Source organism: Taudactylus pleione, unplaced genomic scaffold (assembly GCF_031769625.1).
Source record: "Taudactylus pleione unplaced genomic scaffold, aTauple2 ptg000018l, whole genome shotgun sequence".
NCBI lineage: Eukaryota > Metazoa > Chordata > Amphibia > Anura > Myobatrachidae > Taudactylus > Taudactylus pleione.
The window spans coordinates 21,114,673-21,134,812 of NW_028284420.1; the positions used below are offsets into that span (position 1 = coordinate 21,114,673).

Sequence of the window (20,140 nt, forward strand, 5' to 3'; positions counted from 1 at the left end):
GATGACGTCATCTCCAAGCGTCCACTTCAATGCCAGGTCAATGCAGACCCGGCTCCGGTGTGAACGGCACCAACTCATGAATATCCTGGGTCGGCGCTGGGCAAATTCCGGGTTGGAACTCTGGGCCTGATTCAGACCCGCTCGCAAGCGGGTCAATGGCCAGGCAGTGCGCGCGAGCGAGGAATCACTCGCTACGTGGCTCGCAACAAAACGGGGCGGCTGTCGATGTTGATCGACAGCTCACCCCATTTTGTAGGCAGGGAGGGGGGGGTGGCACTCATGATGTCAGTAGTTAAGCTTCCTGCTCTATTAGAGCAGGAAGCTCACTGGGGCTTACGGGAACGAGACCCTACCACAAGGGTCTCGTCAGAAGCCCGATGGACGTGATGGTCGCGACAGTCACCTGGCCGCTTGCAAAAGCTGTTGGTGGTCACCCACAGCTTAGCGAGCGGCCAGGATGGTTTGAAAAAAATAAGCAGCCGCCCTGATTCAGAGCGAGCGCTCACAAATAGGGTCCGGCTCTGAATCAGGGCCTCTGTTCCAACTCCGGGTCAGACCCGGAATTTCGGTGTAAAAGCGCTATAATATAGCATAAAACCCTTTATTATATATGCAAACAAAAATAGTGCTGTATGATGCACTCCTACCAGATGTGGTGTGAGACAAGCAGGGCCTCAATTCAAGCAATGGTTAGATAATCCGGGGTATACCACCGTCAGGAATGTCAGTCCTCCCTTCTCATCACCAGGTAGTTATAAAAGTTATCCTTCACCATGTTTCGACCAGCCTGTGGTCTTTTTCAAAGTAAGGAGGAGTTCCAAATACCCTGATATTTAAACCAGTCTTAACCAATCAAACCAAAGTCACATGATGCTAATCACATATTCTTAATTATAATATACAAACCACAATAGCAGTATGTGCACATATAAAACATATCATGTAAACTTTCCATGTCATAAAAAAGTAGTGCAAAACCCTTTGTCAGTTTTTAATGAAAAACCTCATATTGTTTCATGTATTGTTGAATTAAAATTGGGCTTAGCATAATTTTTACATAATAAGATGCTGTCCCTATTAGTCTTATCCTGCTAGTGTATGCCTGCTTACATAGGTGGGTAGCGTGATATTTACCTTGGGCAGTGAAGATGGGGGCATCCTTCAGTATAATAATTCCACTGAGCTTTGTTTACTACTGGTAATCGCATATCCCTGTCTCAGGAACCGGAAGTAATCAGTGTTACTAAGGATACCTGCTGATTTCTGGGAAATGTCGTTTTTATCCCTCCCGTGGACCGGAAGTGTTGCTACACACTGCTCAAAGTCCGACCGGCTATGGGAGACTACACTTGAGGTGTGTAAACTCCATAATCGCCCCCTATTGGCCCAATTAGGAAATACATTCTCTGCCTCAAGACATCAATGCCATTCTATATTGAATGGCATAGTTAGCCATATTTGATATGGACAAATCTGCAATGACAGCCCTATTATAAAAAAAATATATAAAAATAAACAGTTAAAATATATAGGTTATAAATAATGAAAACTATTATAGAAAGCAAGAGTATGATGGATATTTTCATAAAAAATTATAAAAACCATTTTAACTCAAAATCTGGGTCAAGACCAGTAGGGCACAGGGTATTGAAACAATAAATTAATTTCATCTCAGTTCTGGCTAATAGTTCCGGTATGTCTTGTTTCTTTATTGCACATATCCAGTAAAAAAAAATTATTTCTGAGTCCGAACATTTGTGTTTTTTTTTTTTTAAAGTGCATAGATAAAGAGTGAGTCTCAAGACCTTTTCTAATGTTCCTGAGATGTTCACCAATATGGATCTTTAACGATCTCGATCTACGCACTATGTATAATTTGCCACATAAACACTCAATGGCATCTTTAATTACACAGCTTTTACCATTAATCTCAATTTTATAAATCTTGTGTGGTAGACTTTTTGACGGTTCTACATCCCACACAATTTCCACACCTGTAAAAACCCGTTGACTTTACATAAAGAGGGCAAAATTTACTAAGCAGTGGGTTCTAAACCCCGGCGTTTTGGTGGCGGGTTCTAAACCCCGGGGGTTTGGTGGCTATTTCTAAATGACAGCCCCGTTCTATTCTAAAAAGTGTTTTGACGGCGGTTTTGGCCTTAGTAAATCTGCGGATAGCAAAACTGCCACCAAACCGCCGGGGTTTAGAACCCGCTGCTTAGTTAATTTTGTCCTTCGTCTTGTTTGGGGCCAAAAAAAAACTCCTCACTAGTTGGTTACTGAGATTGGGAGCATAATATACACACACGTTAAATATTTGGACCCATGACCAAATTTATTTTTTTTGCAGGATATGCCAATGTTTCTTGAGGGATTTTTCTAAAAATTTATGATGAGCGCTAAAACCTGTTATAAAAGCAGAATCAAATATTTAATTTCTAGCTGATGTGTGGGAATTCTTTTTTCGTTAGATTTTTTTCTCTCTATATTAGTTGCTTCAACCACTGCTCATCTCATTCTTATAGCCGCATGACAAAAATCTTTCCTTTCTTTTGCTTGTTCAGAGAACACATTAATGTTTGTGCAATTCCTCCTTAGGCGTTTGAATTGGCCACTCGGGATCGAATTATTATTATTGTGATGACAGGTTGTAGTGTTTATATATATATCCTCAAGTCGGTAGGTTTTACATAATTTTTTGTTTGTACCCAATTGTTTTCTATATACTGTAGACTGATGTCTAGAAAGTCAATTTGAGTCTCACCAATTATAGAAGTGAGTTTTATATTCCAAGTTTTTCATTAACAACTGACAAAAGGTTTTTGCACTATTTTATGAAATGGAAAGTTTATATGATATGTTTTATATGTGCACATATTGCTATTGTGGTTTGTATATTATAATTAAGGTCATGTGATTAACATCATGTGACTTTGGTTTGATTGGTTAAGACTGGCTTAATATCAGGGTATTTGGAACTCCTCCTTACTTTGAAAAAGACCACAGGCTGGTCGAAACATGGTGGAGGAGAACTTCTATAACTACCTGGTAATGAGAAGGGAGGACTGACATTCCTGACGGTGGTATACCCGGGTTATCTAACCATTGCTTGAATTGAGGCCCTGCTGGTCTCACACCACATCTGGTAGGAATGCATCACACAGCACTATTTTGTTTGCATATTTAATAAAGGGTTTTAGGCTATATTATTCTCCTTTCATATACATTTTGTGAGTGATACTTCCTACACTGGAATATTTGGGAGAACTTTGTTATAGCTGAAACCAACGGACAAAAATGAAAGATCCGTATGAAACAGACCTCTTGGATAATTTAAAACCTAGAATTACGGCCTCCATATATGATCATGACATGGTTGGACTTTGTATTTATATAAAGCACTTATATGAGTCATCCTATTATTGTTTTCTGCATACTATTTACTCTTGAGTGTTAGGTGACAGTCTCATGGTTGATTTGTGCTAGTGCTTTTTCTGCGCAAGATCAGGACATCACTTTTTTTATTCTTTCATTCTACTCCTATTCCGAGGTTATGTACAGACTATCAAATTAACATACCGATCATCATTATTTAAGGCAATGACTCACGGACACATATCCAAATTAAAAGAAGTTTTAATCTTTGATGTTGGAACACTCATGCGCAATTAAGAGCCTTTTTTTTATTTTTTGTAATATAAAATAATTCAGTGATCGTTTGCTTGCCAGTTACCTCCCTGATTTAGAACTGGCTCAAGCAGATATACTCACAGCTGCTCCAGTGAACGCAGTCCATGAAAAGCATTCTTTTGTATACTGCGGATATCATTCTTGTAAAGATACCTGAAAAAAAAAAAAAAAGTGCTTAAAAGCCCTGTCTGGACTCATGTTTGCATGTGGGACAGCAGACAAGGGGCTTGTGTGTGAGAAAGGGAAAGGAGGTGGACCTGCTTTCATAAACTCACAGTTGTTTCAGGCTTTCCAGGGTCTTAAAAGATCTCTGTGAAATCCATCTGATTTGGTTGTTGTTTAGCAATCTGAATAAGAAATACCATGTTTAATTGAGCAGTGATCTTTATTAAGATTTTCAACTTCTTGATCTCAACCTGGATCGTATTACAGAGTCTGCAACTATCCAACATTGATCCGTATTCAATTAGCGGTGAAAACTGGACTATTTCCCCCCAAAAAGGGCGACATTTTCTAAAAAAAAAAACAAAAAAACACAGGCGAAAACAGCAACAGGCGAAAAAAAGACTGGAGAAAAGTTCTTCACCCCAGACCAGGAGGGAAAAAAAAAAATATGCAACATCCTTATTTTTGGCTAAAAATGTGGCGATTTCTTTCAGAGCCTTTTGGACAGCCCCCTTCCCCCACCTAATGATAAATGACCAGAAAAAAAAAAATGTGTTGCGTACTTTAGCGAAAAACAATCGCACAAATTTTGGGCGGAAAGAAAAAAAAAAAAAAATTAAAAAAATGGTTTTAACATATTTGGGTCTGATTTTTCGATGGGCGGTATGGATGCGTCAAGTGTTTTAAAATATCGCACGTGGTCGCAGCAGGTGGTTTAACGGTTTCTAAAATTGCGTTTTTACCCTCAATTTACGTGGAACAGTAATTTCCTGGGGAAAAAAAAATTGCTTTCTCTCTTCTCTCTTTTTTCAACGTTTTTTATTTCGCCCAAACTTTGCGCGGTCGTTTTTCGCCAAAGTACACAACTTATGTTTTTTTTGCCCAGTAATTTATCATCATTAGGTGGGGTGTCCAAAGGGTTCTGAAAGAAATCCCCACATTTTTAGCCAAAAATAGGGATTTTGCTTTTTTTTTTCTCCTGGTCTGGGATGGAGTACATTTTTTTCCAGTTTTTGCGAAAATGTTTTTTTACGAAAACGCCCATTTTCACCAATGGTGAAAAAAACGGCAGTTTTCGTCCCTAAATTGAATACGGCCCACTGCAGGTAAAAAAATTTGTAAGGGCACATTAAGGATCAAAACATGCACAAAATTTAATGCCTTATATTTTTCACAGCTTGTCTTCAGTGCTATGATACTGTATTATGCATTTACAAATTAACAAAAAAACAGTCAAAATTTAATACTAAAATGTCACTATGGTTTATTACCGAAATGCAGAAACAATCACAAGACACTGGAAGCTCCTTAATACCTCTCCCTAATAATCCTTTTCTCCATAGAAGTTGCTAATACTTCAATTTAAGCTTTATTTACTTTTAACATCAATAATCCGTATTGCATTTCTGCAGTAACACATTTTAGACTTTTTACAGAACTTTTCAGAAGTTAGCATTAGTTTGCCAAGATCTCCTCGCACAGCACAGAAAATCTACACAAAACGACCAAAGAAGAGTTATTAAAATTGCAAAATAAAGTGAACTAAAAGCAAAAAGGTGTGTAGTTTTTTTTCTATCAACAAAATCTACTCTGTGGTTCTTGCTGCAGCATTAATCCACCTTTCCAAAACAGCATAAAAGCAGGATTCTACAAGCAAAGTTTCCATAATAAAATCTGGGGCCACAATTTTAAAAAGTGGTCTCCAGTCTTTCAATATAGGGTACCTGATTAATTTGTTGAAACCAGAATGGAGAAGATACACCCCCATGCCTGGACTGCAATGTTTCTTGCTGTGATGAGGGGCAGGGTTTAATGACATCATCACACCCCCAGTTCCAAAAGCAAGAAGCAGCAATGGAGGAACTGTATTACCTACAGTATACACGTAGAGCACAAAAGTTACAAAGTAACGTGTACTTTGTTTACTACTCTTGTTGAGTATAAAAGCTTATTTAACCTTTCATATATACTGATTTTAACAAGACAAATACAATACATAAGCTTTTAGCTCCAAATTGTATTTTTTTTTTTTTTTTTTGCAATCCCATTTGTGACAAGCATGATTGAACAAGAACATCCATAAGCTCCAGCTGGCCACCAATTTATTGCAGAGGGGTTCATTAGGGGCATAGAAAACACTTCCAGATTACTAAACCAAGAGACAAAGATAATGCTGAATGCCTTACAAAGTGTTCAAGTTGGTCAGCTTCTGAAGGGCGTCCAAATTTATTTCCCTGATGCGGTTGAAACGTAAATCACTGCAGAGATAGAAAGCAGAATGATATTATATATGGGCTGCTCAGGCCCTGAAAAGAAAGTTTGGGACTTGACTGTCCAATATCACTCATAGAAACATTTTTATTTGTAATTCGTTCTCATATAGCTACAATAGAGATTTCTCAGAGACTGCCTGCAAGCCCTGAATGCTAATAAAGATGGCAGCATAAGTCTACTTTACAAATTACATTAGTGTGCACATAAATCAACTTGCCATAAAATGTACTGCCAGCACTTTCTTTGTAAGAATGTCTAGAAACTATTAAAAGGGAACATAAGTGTCCAGCGAAGGTTCTGGGTGATCATCTCAATATACAAACAATTATTCCCGGAACGAGTTGTGAATTGTCAAGAAGAATTGTGTGGTGTATAGAAATAAGTAAATAATTGTCAAAGAGCCAATTACTTACATCATCCATAAAGAATGACAATTACTGACATCACCCATAAAGAACGTATGTGCCCCTCGGTCTGGAGGAACCAATCCCAAGAGGAGAGCCAGGAACATAGCTAGAAAATGAGATAAACATTGACATTTAGCAGAACACTGCATGTGGACCTGCCAAAACAAACAATTACAAGATAGCAAGACTTTGTGAATACTAGTCCTGTTCCCCTGGGATTGTAAGCAAAGAAATATACAATGCACAAATACAGCATAGAAAATAGGACATGGCATGGTCGGTTTGAAAAAGGGGCTATTTTAAATAACAATTTTTGGTCTGCTTACTGTTGAATCCTTTTCTCTTAAGCAGGCTGGGTTATACTGGACCATGGGATTGTAGGTTTGAGCTGGAACTTAATGAAACCGCAGCTTTAAATCCTAAACTATACTTACTGGCTGGGAGCCTCCCGAAATTCGGGTGGCTCTCCCAGCCCCCCGGAAAAGTAGGTAAACTTCTCGGCCGGCCGCCAACCCCCCCAGTGAATTTCAGGGGGGGGGAGTAATTACGCGATTCACGCTGAATCGAGTCATCATGACCCAGTCCCCTGCTTCACAATGCCGTAAATCTGCAAAATGGTGTTATTTTGTGTTGTGGCCACGCCCCCCCCACTCCACAACCATTGCCAGGTAGCATCCCCGGCTGCTCCATGACCCCCTGCTTGTCCGACCTGGCTGCCCCCTCCTGGAAGGACTGCCAGAATGTCGGCAAGTATGTAAACTGGACAATGGGATTGTAGGTTGGGGCTGGAGCTGGCACTTAGGTTTTAAAACCTAAGCTTCTCCCCCCTGCAACCCCACAATTTCAGTAGTCCTTAAAAAAGGAGTTCAGGGAGGAGTAGCAGGAACCCCGTGAAACTGTAAGAACAACCAAACAAACCAGTAGGTGGTGAAAAAAAAAAAAGGGGGGGGGTTCTGGGGTCGGTCAAGACCCTAAGCCTCGCGCGACTGAGCATGCAGGAGGGATCGCAGTATTCCCCAGCCTGTTTAAGAGAAAAGAGACAATAAGTTAACCAAAAATCCTAAAATTTTCTCTTGCAGCAAGGCTGGGGAACACTGGACCATGGGACGTTCAATAGCCACCCCCAAGGGAGGGAACGCTCAGGCTGCCTGACCAGGAAACTGTACATCCATAGTGGGTGCCACCAGAAGCATAAAAACTGAAATGTGATTGTGCTGACAGGGGACCAGATAGCCGTACAACGGACCTGTGCTGTTGAAGTCCCACATCGCGCTGCCCATATGATCGCCGCCGCCCTAGCGGAAGGTGCAGACACCCGGTCTGGTGGAAGTCACCCCGCACTAGAACAGGCTTGAGTAATGACTGAGCGGATCAAACACGCAAGGGTCTGCTGAGTAGCCGGCCAACCATGTTCACGTGCCTCAAAGAGCAGTGCGGCGTCCAAGGAAATCTGCAGAGCCAAGCACAACTAGCAGAGCAAGATCATCCCAGTCCCAGGAATTCGCAGAAGGAAGAAAAACTGGAAGAACAATATTCTTGTGTAAGTACAAGTGTCGGCTGGAATGTAAAACCTGTACAGAGAACCACAGAATCTTCATGGAAGACAAGCAAAGGCAGCTTGCAACCCCTAAACACGGAACTATGCAGAGGGAGGCAATAACCATAAAGAAAGACCAGCTTCCAAGCAACCAAGTGAAGATCCACTGAACGTAACGACTCCAAACGGAGCCTGTGTGAGAGCCGACAGGGCTAAAATAGTATTCTGCGTCCGAAGCCTGTATGGTCACAAAACGAAGTAATCAACTGGCCTCCAAAAGGACCATCGGCGCTGTGCTCTAGTGCCTGCAGAAAAATTTAGATATAGGTCACCGCCGGGACAGTGTCCGGCTAGCTGGTGAGGATGTACAGAGCAACCCGTCCGATTTGGAGAATTACCCACTGGAACTCCCGCGAGTAGAACCTGGTCCACTGAATGGTCCTTAAGTGGAGACCATGATGCCCAACAATCGAATGTTCCACAAGGTCGACGGACGAGGCAACGACCAAAATATTGAGACCAAGTTCGATAGGGTCTGCGCATTGTCCTCCGCAAGAAAAACACCGCTGCAGAGGGGCGTCGAGTGCCACCGCCAGAACTGAAGGCGTAGTCCAGGAAGCAAGGGAGACCTTGCAAAAGTCGGGATACAGCTCTGATTTGAAAAGTACCTGAAACAAGCCACCTAGGAATGCTGTAACTGTGAAGCCGAAGTATCGGTCACAAGCAGAACCTCCGAAGAGGGCCAAATTGAGATACCTTTGGTGCGCAATATGCATGGCAGCATAGACCTAATCGCGTTGCAAACACATGGAGCTAGGGCTCCACCAAATGGTAGGGCTGGAACAGACACAGAACAAAGTTGATCGCTTACTGAGGAAGAAAGATGACCTGTCCAAAACGGAACCTGAAGATACACATTCCAGACTGCTAGCGAGAATTTGTTGGCCTCTGTGCGGTGGATCCCTGATCGGGGGAGAGTTCATGCGAACTTAAAACTACCCACCCCCTGGTGCTCAATGCACAAAGACTAGATCGTCCGTCATGAGACACGTAGCAAACTAGAAAGGATAGAACACCCCAGTGTTCGTTCCTGCAGCGGAACTGGAGCCAAAAAATATGCCGCCAGAGGGGAGTGGAATGATAACACGGCCCAATGTCACCGCATTTGCCACTTCCTGGGGAAAAATAAACGCCTTGGTGGCGGACCTTCGAGGTCCCGGGTGGAACATAGAAAATTATGCCAAGAACTCATCTGTCTGAAGACACTCAACGGTCTCTGAACCGGAGCAACCGCCCCACCACGTGTAAGCAAACTGGGTACGGAGAGAGGCACTCTATTAGGCCCTAAGCTTCCTTGGAGCCATGTACCCAAAACAGAGTGTTACTAGAACAACTGCCCCAAGAAATCAAACCCCTGCTGGGGAAGTCAGCTTGTTTCAAACTGACCTTCCAAAGGACACAACACCTCGGAGGAGAGAAAACATTGTTAGGGATGGCCAACAGCAGAAAAGTGCTTTGCCGACCAGCGGGGAATATCCAATTTTGTCCAAAAGAGAATGTCCTTACCAAACAGAAGATAGCGGGAGGAACAATCTGGTAATGAATGCGTATGCGAAGTGCAGAGTCAAAGGGCCCTTCCTGTGAGGTTCTGATATTGTTGTGGACCCGGGGTGGTGATAGCAGCAGACACAGAAGCAGATTTAAATGAAAACGTGGAGTTTTTAATAAGTGACTTAGAAGACATGGGAATGGCAAACGAAAAAGTCCAGGTATAGCACTAAAGTGCACTTGATAACTGTAGTGGGGTAAATGGGAGAATTTCCAGATAGTGACATGCAGGAACAGTCCAGTATGCAGGTATGGTGAGCTGTAACCGAATGCACGCAGAGGTAATGAAGTCCAGCTGGGTGTAAGTGGAGGCAAGGTGCAGGGAAACAGCAGGTTCAGGTACTCAGGCAGGGGAAAAGGTAAATGGAGGGTGCAGGGTAAGTCCAGCAGGTTGGAGCAGGCAAGGTTCAGGCTAAGTAGCACTTCCAAGGAGGCAGGTAAGGCACAGGTACTCTTTCTCAGCCGCAGCTGAGAAACACTATTCGCTGGCAAAGGAGGAAGGCTCTGGACCTTCCTAAGTACCCGGTGCCACGCTGTGACTGGCCGGAAAGAGCACATGACCCACCAGGATTGGACAGCTAGAATCACATGGCCGCAGGCAAGATGGTGACGCCCATGCCAAACGGAACGGAAACACCGCCAGGCTTCACCAGCCCTAGTGACAATGTGCCCGCACAGAACCATGCGCAGCCAATGCCCCTCGCCAAACACCAGCACCACTGCCAGACAGCCCTCGCCACAATGACCTCATAGGTAATACCCGGTGACCACCATGCCAAGAAACCCTGGCAGTGACACTTCCAACCAAACTGGCCGTAGCTGAAACCCAGAAGATATGTGTCCCGTCCTGCCAGGCCTCCCACACAGAGCCTGCCATGAATGTCCCGGCAATTCAGCAGGGAATGCTGGGGAGAATCATGAAAGCCCCACAACGAATTAGTCAGCAGCTCACGACAACCATGTTGAGGCTTGCCCAGGCCGGATAACGACTCCAGAACCTATCAAAACGGAACAGAGATAACCCTCCAACGTCTAGCTATTGGATCCCTACAGGACGCTGAGCTCTGCACAGGAAGGGGTATGATGTGATCTAAACAGCTACAACTGTGGGAGATGCTTCCACTCGGATACCCAATCGTCCAGAATCGAATGTGCGAGGAAGAGACCTCTTAATCCAGCGTCTACTAGGCTTTCCTGATGAGACCGGAGTGATTTGCAGAAGGGAAATGAATGACTTTCCAATGACAACGCTTGGACAAACCCACAGCCACCGCTTGGGAATCCATATCTAAAACAGACTAGAGAACAGAGCACAGCATTTTTTAGCCGAAAGAGACAGCAGGTCATGACCCTTCGGGACATCGTAAATCCTCACAAGCAATCCTCCAAAATGTGCCCTACTCCTTGAAGCACTTAACCAGTGGAATTGTGGGATTTAAGGGGGGAGGAGTTTAGGATTTAAAGTTACAGTTTCATTAATGCCAGCTCCAGCCCAAACCTACAATCCCATGGTCCTGTGTTCCCCAGCCTTGCTGCACGAGAAATTTGGTTCAAAAATACTATTACGCAAGTCTGCATATACCAGAAACCTTGCAGATGGGGACAGAGAGGTAAAGCATTACACACTTAAGCACCATTGTACATAGAACCGCGGCTAGATTTGCAAACTAGACCACTGCATGCTGTTTAGTCAAAACGTGAAAACAGAGTTCATCATTATGGGCTTATATGTGATTATTATATTGGCGTTTTTCTGATCAGCATAGACATGCAGGTACCCGAACCAATGATCAGTCTTCCTGCAGTATTGTCTGAATTGTATGCTCCCACTAAATTCAAAAGAGACTGAAGATCATGTATTTCTATGCCACCACTCCTGTAAACAAGTCCCTATAGATTATTGTGCACATTTTATGTCCAGCGTCCATTATAGTGGACTTATCCCTTAAAACACAATGTGCCCCCCACAGTTTGGAAGAAACTCACTCCGCCATATCTACCAGCCCCATGATGCTCCAGGTTTGAAAGTTAATTACTGCTGATGGAGAGGAGGCTGAATTGATAAACCACATAAGGATGGACTTTGTAATGATATTTGTGTAGTGTGTAGCTTAAAGCAGCGTTACCCATTTCAGGAGAACCAGGTTTACAGAAATCAAAAGCGAAAAGAAAATTATTACACATATTTATAAACTCCCAAGATGTGACTCTAAAACTACAAGTCCCAGCATGGCCTGCACACTAAAAGCTGGCAACTTAAAGTTCAACAGCTGGAGCTACAGGTTGCCAAACCCCATCTAAATTAATTTACATATAGGGCTGCTAACCGCATATACACAAACCACGTTGGCAAAGAAATTTAAATGACTAAAACATTTCCAGCCACGTTACGTCATGCATTCCTCTACATGTTTGGCCTCAGGACACAAAACAAGCAGGATCGAATCCAGCATGTAATCAGGGTAGCCAGGAAGTTCATGCTCAACCTGTGGGAAATCAGAGGCCACCACGCACATTTGTTTATAGTTTTACAGGGGAGTCTCAGTGCAGGTGGTTACCATGTACGCCACGTTTCACACACAATAAAAAAGGACATTTAAAAATTCTCGGAAAACTGGTTCCAGCTTCATACTACTTACCGGGAGAGATTCTAGTGCGGAACAGTTTTCTAAACAAACAAAACACACACACACAATGGGCTTAATTAACAAAAAAACAAACAAACACATTCCTGACATTATTGCACCATTTGTCATGACATATAGGACACAGGTATCTGAAGACTGGTGTTGGTAACAACAACGATTTTGTTACCAACGATTTTCTGTCAGATTTTTTAAAGTGTAATGAACGATTTTTTTGAACTACAAACGATTTTTGCATATTCCCTTAATGAAAATCGTTGAGTTGACAAGTCTGACTGAACTACAAACTACAAACGTGAACGATAATCGTTCATAGTTTGACTCAGAAAGTGAACGATCTTTTCAAACGATATCGTTTAACGATAATCGTACAAAAAATCGTTGTGTGTGTATGCCGCTTAAGGGGTGGGTTGCTGCTGGCAAGGCCAAGGTGACAAATGCAAGCCTGTAGTAGCCATCAGTAACATCCCCATTTTTTCCCCTTCCCTAGTCATAAATGCTTCCAACTCTGACATGAGTACACCTGTTTTTAAAGTGTCTATAAATCTAAAAATGTAAGAGCAGTTTAGAACATACAATACAGGAACATTTTCATGATTGCATTAAAGACAAGTGCAGTCATAGGCTCTATTGTGGAATTGCTAAAAGCCAAGCAATGGTTTTCTTTAATCGTCAATTAGTTATTATAGATCCGAGTACTTTGTTGCACAGAAGAATCCATTCTGTATCAAACCTACTTCTGTCACAACATCCTGGCTCAAATATTCTCTGCTCCAACAAATTCCTGAATGCTTTACAATAATATTACAAATTTTCTACATTAATTTCTAAATTGAGCAGTCCTTTAAATTAAAATTGCTATCCTTAACACCATTATCTGCTAGGGAGTACAAGTTTATGAAGGGATTTGTTCTAAAAGACGCCCGTGTTCCTGGTTTCACGTAGGATTCTGTAAATAGATCTGGAAACTTGGAAGAGGCTGAAAAAGAATCACTATGTCACACTAGTCTTTAGACCGCTGTAAACACTAGTGTGGTTGTAGGAGAATATGTAGCTAATGTGCTGCTCAGGGGGTAAAAGGTGGGTTGCCTGGGTGATGACTGGTGTTAAATAAACCAATTATTTTTTGCTTATGTAGTTAATCTCCCATAGGTAGTTACCTCAGTGATACCCCAGACAAAATCAGGACATACAATGTGAAATAACAGCACAAGACTCACAGTATGCTGGTCTGGACTGGCATGTCTGGGATGGCATCCAGCATCAAATGCATGCACCTGACCGTTGTCCGAAAGCACAAACACCGGCTAGGGCACGCTGCCTGCCGGGGTGGTAAAAGCAGGAGGAGAAACCCGTAAAGCCCCCACTGCATGTTCACAAGTGAGTTATCCGTGGGTCTGTAATACAGAGAGAACAGAGCAAGCGTACACCAAATACTCAGGCTCTGTAGGAGGGAGCTAAGAACATGTGTTTCTTGTTAATATCACTCACACCCTACCTCCCAAACACATGTTCCCTCTTCTGTTGTGCTGAGCTCTTAATATTGCAGTTTGCATTTGGACAGATGTAAAATAAATTTATGCAGAGTGCAAAACAGACTCCCTGGCACATTCTTCTTGTTCATGTTTAGAGATGGATGGAGACAATACATTATGCAATGAACTTAAGTCACCAAAGAGAGATCATACAGTAATCAAGGCTTAAAGTGACTAAAACATGGGCTATGCTGCATAGGTGACTTATGCCTGCACGGGTTCTCCATGCAAACCAATTAGCTTACAAATTAAGGTCTTAAGATTTGTTCCCCCACTTTAGCAGTGCTAGACATAGGATTTGTTCCTCCTATAATTACACCACTCTACAGGTGGGTGAAAATAGCTGATCACTCGTCTAGGAACATCACCACTGTTTATTTCATTTTCATGAGAGAGTCTGTTATAAATTGATTACATGGGTCCTCCTTATAATGCAGATCTATACATCACCTCCCGTCCCGCAAACCTCTAATGAATTATTATTGCAGTAGCTGAAGTGCCTCAGTGATGTTGCTGGTTCCCGGTACACACTCAAATTCATCAGTACATACTATATGAGCTCATATGTAAAATTGCTGTGTGCAGGGCGACTGGTGAACTGCAATATTAAATCAAAACCAGGGACATGGTCTCGTACTTTTTATAACACGGAAATTATAAAATCTACAGCAATATGTGGGCATTCCATGCTAGTAACCCAGTCAGTTTGGTACAGCAGTAATTGCCACCACAGCAACTACCTGTTCCCTTTGTTCATATCCAAGGGCACTGTACACGGACACTACACGCCAGCAGTTTCAAACAAATTAATGGATTGACAGATCAGGTTTCAGCCTCTCTTCTCTCAGCTGTCAAAGGCATCAATCATACTGTAGAGATGACCAGGTTCCTAATCTTCTGGGGCTCCCCCTACAGTTCTGCTAGTCTGTAAGAAGCTTTCTCCTCCATCCCCAAGATACTACAGGTCTCCTGGTCTGTATTTTAATAGCACACTGTTGATAATGGAGGATAAGCGACATCGACAACCTTCAACATCCAGCAGTCTACATTCATATTGCAGTGTGAGTCTTGCAGCATCATGTGATGGTACAAGAGATACTGGAAGCAATGAGACTCACTCTCACTGCACTAATCAAATAGTGTGCGACCACGTGTAGGACTCAACAGTGACTTACAGAATCTTATAACTATAAATGGGATGGCCTAGGTCATTGAGAAATATCAAAGCAGCTTGAAAGACAGATGTAATATTATTTACATTATGGGAAATGCATCCATCATTAACTTATTGCACTAGCAATAAAATGATAAGGATAGAAGATTTAAAAGAAACAAAAAACACAATGTTATGGACAGTTATGAAAAACATTTATATTTAAGTTAAAGGCTACAGAAATATACAGACAAAAATACTATAGCTCAAAAGTTTGTTTTTTCATTTTTTTTTTTAGCAAGCAAGATGCAGGGAGAAACCAGACTTGCCCTATGGGCACTGTACCTTCCCACTGATTATCCATTAGTCTGCATCCATACAAGGTACTTACATCCACTGTTACTGCTCACAGTCAATATCACCTGTTACTGAAGGTCATCAAGGTCAAACTTTACTTTTGTTTGCACATAAAGTAATATTTCAAACAGAAAACAATTTAGCTTTGTATGCTTTTACATGTGGATTGTCTTTTTTCCTTTACCCAAAACTATCATGCGGAACCTTGCATCAAGTAAATTGGAGAGGAGTTTGGGATAAGAGTTTTTCACCGAACATCTGTGTACATCGGTTTATTTTCATATTATAAAAAAATAATAATATTAATAATAATAGTAATACTATGTTTTGATTCAAACTTGGAGAACAGAATAGTCAGGATCCAGCATTTAATCATCCCCTTACACATACTATAGAAATAAGAGTAAGGTATATACATATACAGTATACTGTTGATTTTAAATTTGGTCACACAGAATATGTGCATGACTAATATACAATAACTACACATCTAGCACCATCTTGTGGATGCACTCCAGTACTGCAAGCACCACTAATCTGTTCACTAATAAATGATTTACGTTTATAATTAAAGTTTATAATTATCTTCAAATAGCTCTTTGTTTACTTACATGCCAATATAAATTGTGTAACATGAAAATTTTGTCTCTACCACCTGACAACACATTTTCTTATCACAACTTGAATGATGGGACTTCATGAAGAACGGCTTGTTTAATCAGGAGTCAGGATAACCTAAACACTTGAAACGGGTGGTACTTGCACTTAAAATCAGATCATTTACATTTTCTCATGATCTGTTAAACATGGTTATTTCAAAATGATGTTAGCCTACAGAGAAGGGTGGTCAATACTGAGAATACTGGTGGTGGATGTATGGTCTAAAAGGCAATAAATGGGATAAGGAAAGTCATCTCCAAATAATAGCGTGTCTCCACATGGTCCAACATCACCAAAGGATACAAGAAAAAAAAAAAAAAAAACCAGGGCAGTATTTAAAGGTTTTACAATGGAAGCATCAATGCAGCATCTGAGAACATGTATGCTTTTGCAGAAGGCTTCAGTATAGCCAGAAGATCTCAGGCGCAAAGTGGTCCATAGCTTCCATGGAGACACCACTGTTCAACGTGCAACCAGGACTTTCCATAATTTACCATTCATAATGAAGGACTATACAGAGAGGTTTCTGCCCAGTAGGCTGCTACATATTAATGCCTTATTTCACCTCATTGTGGAAAGAATCTTTGTCAATTTGAATTCCAAGTCATACAGAAGCGCCTTATACCACTTGGGGCAGATGTAGATTACCATCTCATGTCAAGTGGACACACCTCCTCTGCCTTTCCACTATCCGGGCAAAACGGCAGGAAAACCGTTGTGCTTTTAAGAGCAGTGGGTAGAAGCAGTTATGCGGTAAGGTGTTTAACAAACCCTCTAAAAAAGGAGGCAGGTGTCAAGGAAGTTTGGTTAAAACAGACTGGACAACTCAGGATTCTTTTCAGACTGGTGACCAGGTTGCTTGGACAATAGCAAAAAAAAATAAAAAATTATGGTTGCCGAGCTGAAGGAATAATGGGTAAAGGCAAAAGAAGAGTAACTCTCCCCACTACCAGATAGAAACCAGACAGTGCTTGTCAGCTTATGTAGCAGTCTGTGGAGCCCTGGAAAACAGCAAGCTTGTCCTCATGTGACTAAGGCATGGAGTTTATTTCTCTCTGTAATAGAGCAAATAGTATTTCAGAGGGTCTGGAAGAGGCAAGCTCAGGATTTTCTCTCTCAGAAAGTTAACAGGAGGGTCTGGTTTTGACTCGGGAACCATTCTCTCATCGTCATCCCTTTGTTCTTCCTCCACATCTTCACAATTGTTGTTGTCATCAAAGGGGTTTGGGATACGGCTAGCGAATACCTCTTTGTCCAGGAAGACTATGGTTTCCATCCGACGCCTGCGTAGACGTTTGCGTTTGTAACGAGGTGGGTATTTTAGCACTCCACTTCCTCTGCTGCCAGTTTCCCGATTAATAGTCTTCTTAATACGGCCTCTGATGGCAATGCGAGCCAAGTCTTGTAGGGAGCGCACATTTGGAGGGGCTATGGTATAAAAAGAGTGCAAAATTAATTGGTTGAGAAAACAGTGAGTACAACACACACAAAAGTTATACATTAACACAAATGCCGATCTTTGTGCAACAGAAAATACTAGTTGATAGTGATGTTAAGTATGAATATGAACTATAATAGGGTGGATGATAAAACTTTGTGATCTTTCACTGTTCAGACAGGATACCATTTGTTACCAACAGTTGCTACACTCGTACTTTTTAAGAAAAGCTTCACATTGTATAGGCGACTTATGAATATTATTCAGCCTGTAACTGGCAAAAAGATATCAGGAGCCATTGAATGTGTGAGGACCTTTTTATATAGGAGGGCCAAGTCATCTATCCAATCACGCACCACCATATGAGAGAGAGAGAGCAGCATTCTTTAAAAGGTGGAATTACTTGGAGAATTTAATGTTCATGTGGACACATTTCAGGGATGCAGACATCCTCACCATAGAGGGAAAGATAAATAATCTAAAGACAATTTTAAGCGGGTTAACAATTTATAAATATAAAGTTCAGATATGATCCATGGAGGTACACTGGGCCTGATTCAGCAAGGGTCACTATTCTGCTTATACGCACGCTGCGCAGTTACTAATATCAGCGGTGATCAGCAATTGTTTGGATTCACATTGCGATCACAGCCTAACACAATGACGCCCACTTCCCCTTACTCACATCAGTATACTTGGGCAACATAGCGAAAATAGGATTTTTGGTCAACTTACCGTTGAATCCTTTTTTCTTAAGCAGGCTGGGGAACACTGGACCATGGGATTGTAGCTGGCACTTAAACTAAAATGTAGCTTTAAAAAGTAAGCTCCTCCCCCCTGCAATCCCACAATGCCAGTACTTCTTTAAAAAAAGAGTCCGGAGAGGAGTAGCAGGAACCCATGAAACTGTTGGAACAGCCAAACAAACCAGTAGGGAAAAAATACGGAGGGATCGCAGTGTTCCCCAGCCTGCTTAAATGAAAAGGATTGAACGGTAAGTTGACCAAAAATCTTATTTCCTCTTGCAGCAAGGCTGGGGAAGACTAGACCATGGGACATTCAAAAGCCCCCCCAAAAGGTGGGAATGCTCAGGCTGCCTGACAGGAGAACTGTACACCCATAGCGGTGCCGCCGGAGGCAAAATACCTGGAACGTAAAAATGAGCAAACGTGTGGACAGGGGACTGGATAGTCACATGAGAGACCTGTGCTGCTGAAGTCCCGCGCTGCGCTGCCCATAAGATCGCCACCACCCTAGCGTTGACACCCGATCTGGTCGTGGTCGCACAGCACCAGAATAGACTTGAGTAATGACCGAGCGGATAAAATGAACAATGCGCTAGGATCTGCTGAGTAGCCGGCCAACTATGTTCCCACACGTCATAAAGAATCCGCAGAGAACAGTGTAGCATACCAAAGATGATGTGTCCAAGGAAATTTGCAGAGCCAGATCATCCCAGTACTGGGAAGTCGCAGAAGGAGGAAGACCAGAAGGACAATATCCTGCATAAGTACAAGGCCGAAGCAAGTGTTGGCTGGAACAAAACCTGTACGGAGCAACCGCACAATCGTCATTAAAGACCAGAAAAGGCGACTTGCCGACCTCAAACAATGAACTATGCCAAGGGAAGGCAATAGCCCTAAGGAGAGCCAGTTTTCAAGCAACAAACTGAAGATCAATTGAATGCAACAACGCCAGTGGGGGGGAGCTCCCTTTTTAAAGAGAGTTTAATTTAAGTGCCAGCTCCAACCCCAACCTACAATCCCATGGTCCAGTGTTCCCCAGCCATGCTGCAAGAGAAACAAATTGGTAACATCGGAACCCATATGCACAGTAAGGCAGCGTCAGACCTCACTCAGGGATTGCTTACTTCAGCACACACACTATGAGGCCTCAGGCTGCGTATGGTATCGCAGTGGCTAATTTAAGCACGACCCTGCAACGCCATCCCAACGCACAGGAACGCCTGTATTCGCCCGACCACCCCTGCCCCCCCCCCCCCCCCCCCCCGTTACAGCCCACAAACGGCACTTCCTGTCAATCACTCTGCCATGGCTCCGCGTATCCTCTACGATCGCAATCCTGATTGCAATAGCTAGTTCATGTACTGCGATGTGTACGCATGAGCAGTATGCAACAATCGGCCGATTGCGTGCATATAAGCAACTGCGATCCTTGCTGAATCAGGAACACTGTTCTTAAGACTTTCCGCAAACTTTTGTAAGTATTACCTCCCTCACTCCATTACAGACAGCTGAAACTTCTCTCACATATTTGGGACAGCTTTGACATGATCTCATGCAGGTAAAAAAAAAAAAGCTGAAACTACATGCATCTTTAAGTTACTATCATCACCAACACTGCCCCTATATGAATTCCCTACTACAGACTATGAATTTCTTCTAAGCAACTCTAAGGGCGCGTATGCACGAGTAGACATGGAAACGACAGCACAATCATGACACTGTAATCATGTTGTCGTTTCCATGTCTAGTGATGTGCCTAGACCGAAAGTTCACTCGTTCAGTCTAGGCACATCCATCATCCCCGCACATGCTAAACCTGACGGGATCATCAGGTTTACCAGCATGTACGGGCGATGATTGATGTTGGAAACAACCAGAGGGCACGCGCATTGCTGGTCGTTTCTGACCAAAACATGCCCAATGCA

General features: G+C 42.4%; 2 protein-coding genes across 5 annotated transcripts in view; both read right to left on the bottom strand.

Moving 5' to 3' along the window:
* Positions 1 to 13,724, bottom strand: part of LOC148540729 (peroxidasin homolog) — a 75,519-nt gene extending 61,795 nt beyond the window's left edge. Inside the window, exons 1-5 of one of the 4 annotated variants that reach the window (XM_088442853.1) lie at positions 13,547 to 13,680; positions 6,543 to 6,642; positions 6,042 to 6,113; positions 3,966 to 4,037; positions 3,772 to 3,843 (exon numbers count right to left, since the gene is read on the bottom strand). In XM_088442853.1, coding sequence (XP_088298979.1) covers positions 3,772 to 3,843; positions 3,966 to 4,037; positions 6,042 to 6,113; positions 6,543 to 6,642; positions 13,547 to 13,583 — 353 coding nt within the window. In that variant the 5' untranslated portion in view covers positions 13,584 to 13,680. Of the gene's footprint in view, positions 1 to 3,771; positions 3,844 to 3,965; positions 4,038 to 6,041; positions 6,114 to 6,542; positions 6,820 to 13,546 lie in introns of those variants that run through there. The other 3 variants (XM_088442852.1, XM_088442851.1, XM_088442854.1) reach the window with 3 other exon arrangements.
* Positions 13,725 to 15,207: 1,483 nt separating this feature from the next.
* Positions 15,208 to 20,140, bottom strand: part of PCMTD2 (protein-L-isoaspartate (D-aspartate) O-methyltransferase domain containing 2) — a 31,710-nt gene continuing 26,777 nt past the window's right edge. The window contains exon 6 of the mRNA XM_088442855.1: positions 15,208 to 17,459. Within this exon, the coding sequence (XP_088298981.1) occupies positions 17,077 to 17,459 (383 nt within the window). The 3' untranslated portion in view covers positions 15,208 to 17,076. The remainder of the gene's footprint in view (positions 17,460 to 20,140) is intronic.